This window comes from Mya arenaria, chromosome 3, assembly GCF_026914265.1.
Source record: "Mya arenaria isolate MELC-2E11 chromosome 3, ASM2691426v1".
NCBI classification, from domain to species: Eukaryota; Metazoa; Mollusca; class Bivalvia; order Myida; family Myidae; genus Mya; species Mya arenaria.
This window is the reverse complement of record NC_069124.1, coordinates 55516284-55526552: the sequence shown is the minus strand read 5'-3', so window position 1 is coordinate 55526552 and position 10269 is coordinate 55516284. Positions and strand designations below refer to the sequence as shown.

General features: G+C 37.1%; 1 protein-coding gene across 1 annotated transcript; it reads right to left on the bottom strand.

The window, feature by feature from the left end:
• Positions 1-768: 768 nt before the first annotated feature.
• LOC128226819 (proline-rich protein 2-like) lies at positions 769-8701 on the bottom strand. The gene is made up of 2 exons (XM_052936887.1): positions 8555-8701; positions 769-2561 (listed from the first exon to the last, which is right to left on the bottom strand). Exons 1-2 carry the CDS (start codon positions 8566-8568, stop codon positions 1139-1141), a joined length of 1437 nt encoding a protein of 478 aa, XP_052792847.1. The 5' UTR covers positions 8569-8701; the 3' UTR covers positions 769-1138.
• Between the last annotated feature and the right edge of the window lie 1568 nt (positions 8702-10269).

Genomic DNA, 10269 nt, shown 5'->3' with positions numbered 1-10269 from the left:
CAAAGGTTATGAGGGTCATAACACACTTTATCCTCACACTTTAATGGTCATAATCTTAAAACAGCAACAAATCAGCTGTCATTTCGGTCCATGCATATTTCATTCAATTGTCCATATAATCCTGACAACATGGCGCTCAGGGGGGGGCATAATGTTTGACAAACATCTCTTGTTATTACGTATACGATAAACATTCTGCACGGACCTCGACATGAACGCAGGATGCGTTTTTATAGCAGCAAGCTTTCATATCAGAAATCTCCCCCAACCCCTAAAAAGAAACAAATTAGAAAGTTTCCTTGTGAACTCTTGTGTCATTATTGAAGTAAAATATAACTACAACACCAGTGTGTGTGTGTGGGGGGGGGGGGGGGGGGCATCCGAATGTGTACACCCTCTAACGTGAACTCCTGCATCCTCCCTTCATGTTAGAAATATTGTCGGAGACAAAAATAAATTGATATAAACTGCTGATCATATTTTGGACTGAAATTTAGTATGAAAAATGCGTGTACTGGTTACATCATTATAAAACGCCAAAATTCTGCATACACTTTCCAAAATTCCGTTGAAATTAACAACAGATCGCATGGGCTGTTGTTATAACAAGTTATAAAAATTGTCGAATCCACCATCTTTACAACTGCAAGGGAAGTAACTCATGCGTGGTAAGAACGAAGGTCAGATGACAGGAAATACATTATCTACGTCTTTCAACGGGAACTCGTTTTGACGACGTTATATTAGAAAATACAACAACACTGCAGCTTTGTCAAAAGTGACTTTATATCACACTGGTATAATGATAAATAGACATAGTTCTTATAAAGAAACAACAACAAACGCACACGTATATCAACATTTCAAAATTGTGTTCTGACGCGGCGGATGGTACATTTGCATTATATTCTTTTCTTCAGAAATTTCCAAACAAATATTTAAAAAAAACGCTGTGTTTTAATATCTAATTTTAGGAGTTGTGTACTGTTTATAAAAAGAAATGAAATAAGGAACGTAATTCTGTGAAAATAACCAAAAACCCTTGCACTGATAGAACGTCAACTTCTCTCACGGCAAGAAGAAGCTGAATATGAGCCAACGAACGTTCCGGAAAACCAGATTAAATTAAAAAGCTATTTTAGAACCATCCCATGCCGCCTCCAGAACCCATCCCGCCCTGCGTTACGGCAGGAGCTTGCGTGGTTGGAGTACACCGGTCTTCCCAATGAACGAAAACATTGTCACCTTCGCAATAATATCCGTAACACATATCTCCGATATTTCCTACAATAACATCTTCGTTAACCTGATAGTAAAGACTATTATGGTAACATCCCTGTTTTGGTCCTGTTCTTCGTGGAGCAACAGCACCGCCGGCGCCACCACGAGCACCACCACCACCACCACCACCACCACCACCAAACTGCTGTTGCTGCTGCACTGGTGGTTTGTTTCTCTGGCCACCACCACCGCCACCACCACCGCCACCGTGACCACCTCCACCGCCTCCACCACCACCGCCGCCGCGCATGTTGCCACCCTTTTGACGTGGTGGACCCTGCTGCTTTGGTGGACCGGCCTGTGGTGGAGGCGGATTGTTGTTTTGGGGTGCCGGTGGTCCTTGGTTGGCGGCTGGTGTCTGTGGGGCACACCAGTCTTCCCATTGGATGATTTGTGAGTCGGCGCTACAGTAGGTTCCGTAACATCGTTCGCCTGCCTGGTGGCTAGTGATCTCTTGCGTTGGTTCGTAATAGACTCCGCCTTCCATACAACCTGGTTTTGTTCCTCCAGGCACGTTCCGCCCGGCTGTGTGATCACTTGTTGGTTTCATTGAATTTGGAGGGCAGTTGTAATCGTCCCAGAACTGAATGTTTCCTTGAGAATCACAGTAAGTAACATAGCACCACCGATCATGTTGCCCACGTACAATATCGCTTCCAGGCCTGTAAAACTTGCCTTCCCAGAAGCAGTCTTGCATTGGTGCTTTCGTAGTCGGAGGAGGCGTAAGTGGCGCTCTTGTAGTTGGTGGACGAGTTGGCTGAGTTCTCCGAGGCTGCTGTGGCCCCGGCATTTGTCTTTGGCCTGGACCTTGCATATTTCCAGCGAGAGGACCCTGCATTTGATCTTGTTGTGGTCCCTGTTTTGGGCCGGGTCCCTGCTGTGGACCAGGTCCCGGTTTAGGGCCTGGTCCTTTTTGGGGGCCAGGTCCCTGTTGTGGACCTTGTTCCTGTTGAGGACCTTTATAAATAGGTGGAACCTGACTTGGCTGCTGAGAAGGGGCAGGACCGTGGCCATGTTGACCTCCAGGCTGGCCCTCCATACCAGCCGCCGTCTGCATTAGCTCCATCATCCTGTGAAGAAGTTCATGCCAAGGATTCGCATCAGGGAGTCCAGGTCCGCCTCCACCGGAAGGCGCTGTAGGAGGCGAGCCACCGGGGCCACTAGGACCGCCAGGACCGCCAGGGCCACCAGGACCGCCAGGGCCACCTTGTGTTGGCGGTGGCCGCGGGGGTTGGGCCAGCACCGAACATGACAGCAACACTAGGCAGATGGGCACCTTCCTGAAACAGACAAGAATTGCCAATTGCCAATATTACTGATAATCGTGTATTTTTCAATGTTAAGATTACATGTAATTTTTTTAATTTTTTACATAACAAAATGGACTTCTACTGCCTTCTCTTCCTCTTATGTTTTCTAGTAAAATTCCACTGTATACTGTTGTGTTTGACAGCCATGAAACTCACATTCATATTTAAATATTATGTTCATACCACAATATAAAAGCAAAGTATAAAACATACTTCATTCATATACTTGGGCGTATTAAAATATGCCAATGTCAATAATCTTAATTAGAAATTTATTTGACACTGATGATAATATAACGCCTTGTAACTATAGTTTATGTAGTTTTGCATTAAATTTCTCATTGTATGTAGGTCAACTGAACGTAATTCATCAATGCCCAACAATGACCCAACAATGCACCTTTTAAAATAAACGAAATTGAACGAAAACTGTTGTTTTATAAACATTCGAATGTCAAACATGCAAAAAAAAACTTATCTGACTTGAAAACAACTCTGGATTGCGAGTTAATAACATTGTTCATAAAATAGGGTTGTCTGAAGTACCTCATCGTTTTGAGATCTGTTTTATACGATTGTGAATTTTGGGGTAGCTGTAAGCCTTAAAACAGTCGGTGTGCTTAAGCAAGTACATAGTACATTTGTTACATTTTGTCAATACTGTTTTAATATGTTCATGTTACATAAAAAGCAAAATACTGAACATTTATTTTCCTCCTTATGTTACCTCGATTTTTAAATGTGCGTTAACATGTTCTCTTTAAGAACATCATCGCAAATGCTTGAATAATAACTGGAGATTAATTTTCTTTTTATTTTTATATTCTCTAAGATTTACAATGATGTGCAAGAAAAAAATTCATTGTTGTGTAAAAATAGATATGTACATGTCCTTGAAATGTAAACAGAAATGAAAAGTCACCGGCATCGTCGAAGACTTAAACTGAATATACTTTTAAAACATTAAAACAGCTTAACAAATTGTGAATACCATTTAAAAAACAATAATTATATTTAATGACACATGCTCGGTACATGTACGAGGGACGTTTTTCATAGTGACAACATAGCTGCACGGTTTTCTCGTCCACACACATGTATAATATACCATTGGAAAGGGCATTATAAGTTATATAAGCCATCTTATTTTTACAAGTGTTCCACGTGCTCAGTAGTTTAATGCGATTTTAAATGCAACATAGCATTACATACTTAATACGGAATTAAGCCCGAATCTGCGAGAAAAGCAAGAGCGTTGTGTAAGAGTCGCGGCTCACAGGATAAACTCGTATTAGAAATTTAGACAGATCTAGTGAAGGTGTTTTGCAAATGCTCTACCGCTCTGTTCTGTTGCAAGATGGTTTGTCAGTGATGTATTTGATTTTTTATGAACTTGTTGACGCAAGAACAGAAACTAGCACTTGTTGACAAGTAGTTGGCATTGCGGTCTTAATTCAAAGACAAGGACTCTCGGTTGTTTAGGTGATGAGACATGATTCTATTTCTAAGCCAGACAGAAACGAATAAAAGACAAAATGTGCGCGGATGAAAATAGTGAGTGCCCTGTGATAGCAAAGCGCAGCAGAAGCGCCAGGTGGGTCATATTCGCTCTATTTTTTAAAGGGGCGGGATCGTCGCACCAGTTCAAGTTTCTGAGCACAGTCTTAGTCGTATTTTATAGGGATCCCTCTGCTTTCATGCTTCATTATAATACCAAGCGCACACATATTGCAGCTGTTACACAATAATTCAACCGCGAATCGCTCTGCACTGGCTCCAAGTTTTGCAACATCCACCATGCAGCCCAGGCTCTAATTTCACAAACAGGCTTAAGTTCGTTATAAAATGATCAAGCTAAGCCCACCTTTTTGTAATCGCAAAGTTATGTTGTGTAAATTTCTCATTTTAAAGAGTTTAGGGAGGCTTTTTAAGGAAAATTGTCTAAAGATAATAATAGACAACTGCTTTTTGTTAGGCTAAATCAAATATAAGCAACTAATGTTTGCTATATGTAGTAAAATGCTTAAGCCCCTTATGCTAAATGTAGTAAAATGCTAAAGCCCCTTATGCTAAATGTAGTAAAATGCTTAAGCCCTTTATGCTAAATGTAGTAAAATGCTTAAGCCCCTTATGCTATATGTAGTAAAATGCTAAAGCCCCTTATGCTATATGTAGTAAAATGTTTAAGCCCTTTATGCTAAATGTAGTAAAATGCTTAAGCCCCTTATGCTAAATGTAGTAAAATGCTAAAGCCCCTTATGCTATATGTAGTAAAATGTTTAAGCCCTTTATGCTAAATGTAGTAAAATGCTTAAGCCCCTTATGCTATATGTAGTAAAATGTTTAAGCCCCTTATGCTATATGTAGTAAAATGTTTAAGCCCCTTATGCTATATGTAGTAAAATGTTTAAGCCCCTTATGCTATATGTAGTAAAATGTTTAAGCCCCTTATGCTATATGTAGTAAAATGCTTAAGCCCCTTATGCTATATGTAGTAAAATGCTTAAGCCCCTTATGCTATATGTAGTAAAATGCTAAAGCCCCTTATGCTAAATGTAGTAAAATGCTTAAGCCCTTTATGCTAAATGTAGTAAAATGCTTAAGCCCCTTATGCTAAATGTAGTAAAATGCTTAAGCCCTTTATGCTTAAGATGTTTCGAGAAATTTGGTCCAGACATTTCACCTTGCGCCTTCTTGTTGAATATCCGAATCAATTTGTGTCTACGCTTTGTTGCCTTATACCAGTGTATAAATAGTTCACCAAACAAAACGTTTACAAAGGATTCTTTCAGACTAAAAAAGCGCATATGCCAAGGGGCAATACATTGAGGGACAGAAATAGTCAGTTCTGCCAAGACGCAGTCTTCATCGGTAACGCGCTACTGTTGCCACTACGTATATACCGCCCCTCGAACAGCTAACCTTTCGCTACTTCGAAATAATCATAATAATTAACGAATTTCGCCATTGACTATTCAATGTTTTTAGATAAAAACAAAGGTATTCGGAAAACAACAACAATTATATACCATTAATATTACGTCTATACAGCAGTATGTTCTGACATACATCGAGAAAGAGAGCCCGCATATTGATTTATTTTTAATGAAAGATTCGTGTTTACTGCATACCCTTTGACCGTGGGCCCAGACTATTGTTAGTGTGTTCTTGACAGGTACAGTTACATTAAGACAAGCGTGTTAGCATGTGTATCGGACGAAATTAGATGGTCTTTCGTCACATTATCCAGTTCAAGCCTTCAAAAGATGACAGCCCGGATATAATTTCATGTCCCCTTGTCATGAAATTATGACTAAATGAATATTTTCATGTTTTTTGTGGTATTGTCAATTCATATATTCTGTTAGAGCCGATTGTCTTCAAATACCGTACGCTGTATAATTTAAATAAAATCAGTCACTTAATTATAATTAATTCCGATTGGTTACAACGGAAACGATGTTGCAGTGGTACGAAATGTCATAATTTTAATGCACATTGCATATCTTAACCTTTCAGGGCTTCGTCTTTGTTGAAAACCAGCAATACCCAGAGACGACCGTAAAGTTACGGTCAGAATCAATGCTATAAATTGTCCTTAAGATATTTTTTCAAACGCAGTTTTTACCCTAAGCTATGTTACCCCTGGAAAATGATGATTTTTAGCCTTACTATCTTTATTAAAACGGGGCCCAGGGGCGTACCTGTAGCATTTTGAAAGATTTACATTCGCCTCGCTTTGTTTAGATAGCACTTGACGTTCATATTGTAAAACAACGCAAGGAGTTATGGCGTCATTGTTTATTTCAATATTGCGATCCGATTGGATTAGTGCGACGCCATTTAACCAATGAAATACGACGTTACAAAAATCAGCTATTCATTTATACAAACGTATGTTGTCGGTTACATTTCTTTAAGAACAAATGCTCAATTGCAGAAGATACTGCTAATTTTTAATCGCAATGACTATTTTTGGTAAAAATAAGTATTGATCGCATTTTCTTTTTGCGTGTATATTGTATGAACGCAGTAGGGCAAGCGAGCAAATGACCAAGATGCGCTACTGCGAGCTATCCATATGTGAAGGTCTCAATATGTTTTCGGGGTGAATGTTCTTTCCACAATGAGGAAAATCTTGACGAATTTTGGCACAAAAGAAACATTTTCAAGCCTTCTTAACGTCCACGTACAGTGGAAATACGACACACTTTAAAGACTAAACCGTTGTATGTAAATACATCCATTGCCGTATTTGAGGATGCTTACGTACGCCATTTCCGTTTACAATCAATTAATCAAAAGGAATATTCGTAATAATATATGACAATACATAATATACTCAAAGCACACCGTTAAGTGTTAGAGGTATTTTCCCACTGCAACATTGGATATATTTTAACAAACCGTTTTTAAAACCACTTGTGTGGTTGATTCAGTATATATACATTTTCTGTTATATCCCCTAGTTTCTGCAGTTCAATGATAATGACAATGAATATACATATATTGCCATTATCATTGAACTGCAAAAACTTGGGGAAACAACAGAAAATATCAATAGCATATCCAAAAATGAGTAAATGTTAAATATCTGCTTTGTACGTCGTGCTGAAGCACCATCTGCACTCGAACAATCATTTGTTGGCAAACTAAAACATAACCTGGCCCATAGAACAATCATTCGATTGTATTAAGTATGTCATTAATATAAATGCCTCGAGATCTGGTCATTAAGATAAAAAAAATGTCTAAATTTATATCTGGGACTTATCTGTAGAAGCATATTTATTCTGAAACCAGGAAAGCCTATGTCAGTGTTTATCACGATACAGCGCTCCATCACACGTTAAACACATACATCTTGACAGGTGACGGTTTCTCGCTCCGCCATAACTGTGGCTGTTCTGTTAGTTTACTTTTAGCCATTTATGTAACCGTTACGTACATTACTTACGTCGAGAAAAACAAACACCACCATTAATAACTGTTTGTTCATTATCTTCATAATAAGGCAAACTGTTGACTATTTTGACATATGAGGATTTATGGCACCACTAACTAGGACTTGCGGCATCTTGTTGATAAAGAAATGTGAGTGTTCACAACATTTATTATGACACGTATTCATAAACCACGAAAACAACATAAGCCTACGTGATCTAAGCCTTCAAAACATGCAACAACTATAGTGCCTTGAGTCATGTATATAAAATTATATTAAATGGAAAAAATAGATTTCTGGAAAATGTAATCTTTGTTTAACGTCAACTAACAAGCGAAACAACAGCGAGTTATGAAAACACCATACACTAAATGGGTGATCCTTTGTAAGCACGGGGTCCGTTTTCACAAATGTCTCGAGCCCGTTTTCATACCCAGGCTCAGAAAACAGAATTCATATAAGTTTCGAAATATTTATAATATAACTAATTGTAACAAAATACATGTGTATGATTGTAAAATATATTATTTGTAACAGATAGAGCATTTTTACCATCTTTGCTCCTGTATTAGCATTTCTACAACAATATTACAATTTTGCTTTTCTTTGTCCAAGTCACTAACTCAAACTCAACACAGAGGTGTGTATGGGCCCAGCATACATCACTCCAAAAATGAAACTTGCAGTCTCTGTATTATGGAGATTATTGTTGACAAAACTCTTATATAAACATAACATGCATAACTCTCTTCCACACATGATTTTTCTTTGAAAGCATTTCTCAAACATAATTTTAGTTTTTGAAATTTCAAATTGTATTTCACTGTAATCTACCACATTGTGTTCCTATAAACGAAAGGTTACAAAACTATTTTGTCCTCTGATAAGTTCTTGTAAATTTTCTTCCACTGAAATTGCGCTAAAACGACGGTACTTATGTACGTGTATTTACGTATAACTTATTGTCAAAATAATGAGTTTGTTTAATATAACATAAGGTAAAAATCTAAATACTCACATTGCTGTGTGCATCTTTATCCAGTGTCAAGAAACACATTAATAGAACTAACTATATATAGTGACGCATACTCCTGTCAACGGAACGTCACGCAACGTCTGTTTTATAATTCGTTCATAATTAATACGGAAACGTTGCCGCACTTTGGCAGGATAGATCAGTCTTACAATAATTGGGATGTATTATGCGCATACCCAAATTTGGAGTTATGAGTTTAATATTAGAATCGACTGAATATCGGTATTACCATTTGTATTTCTTGATTTATTAAAGGCATTTGATTTGATCTGCTATAAAAACTACTATCAGAGAAAGTGAGGCCTATAGACAAGGGGATGGATGCCTCTAGATCCCGCAATTTTATATGCTTCAATGGGCTTAACTTATGCAAGACTCAAGGTTCATATATATTTATTTAGTAACGTATACATTTAAACGTTTCTTGTTATATGATATGTTTAATTAATGTAATTAATCACGTGACATGACAATTATTTCTAAAGGAAAATAAATAAGTACGAGAGGAAAAAATGAAAAAGGATGTTGTATACAATAACAATAAACTTAATATGCATTTAACACATACAATATGCATACAAATAACAGTTACAAATACAAGACGAGGTTGGACTGGTTTGTAGTACAGCCAACAAGAATGACTTATATTTATTGAAATTACATTTTATTTTAACGATATTCGAGCGCATATATACCAAAGCTTTCTGAATATATTTGCATAGCCGTACAAGAACACTGATGTTCATTGTTTGTAAAATTCGATAAATTTTGCAACACTTGGTTTAACATAAATTGTTTGTAAGGAATTTGTTTAAGTTTCGTAGGCTTTACACATACATACAGAATGGTATTCATCTTCTAAATCACCATATCTACATATAAGACATATTTAAAATTATAGTTTCATTGATTATGGTCTATTATATCATTGCCGTATCGGCCATTTTCAATGCATAACGGGTGTAATGATATGTTTCCGGAACAAGTACCTGTAAAACATAAGTTGTATAATAAATTCTTAACAGTAAATGCCCTCTGACAACACCAACTAACACTTGTTAATTGATAGTACTGAATATAAACTATAGTCAGGGTTTACATATTGTGACTAAACTTGGTATATACGAAGAGTTTATGTAGACCTTTTATGGGATTGCATTTCTCACAACGAAGGCTTTGGCTTCGTTGCATTGCGGCGTTTCTTGTTTACTTTTTAATTTTTTGACAGGCACTTTTCATATCATCATTGTATTGTGTCTAAGACAAATCGGCGTAAAGTCGAGCGCGCTGTCCTATGACAGCTCTTGTCAAGTTCTATTTTTTACACCGAAACTTAATAACGATGACATATCTATTAATATACAACGGGTGTCTACCTAGCTTACCATACACATATATGTACACGTTGATATTTTAAAATGTACTAATGTTTTATAGAAATTCAAATGTACACGTTCTATTTCTGTATTTTTACTTAATCCCCACACCCATAATTCTATATTAAAAAAAAAACAAAAACGAAAAATCAAATAGTTGACAAACTGTACTTGGCTTAAATATAAAATGAAGTTTGACATTCACTTGTATTACATGTATTTAATGCCTTTAAACCTTTACCAGCTAAATTGCTTTGATTGAGTGAACAGTACAATTATATACAGTACCTAAATAATTCAAAGTGTCTACTAGGGGTTTAT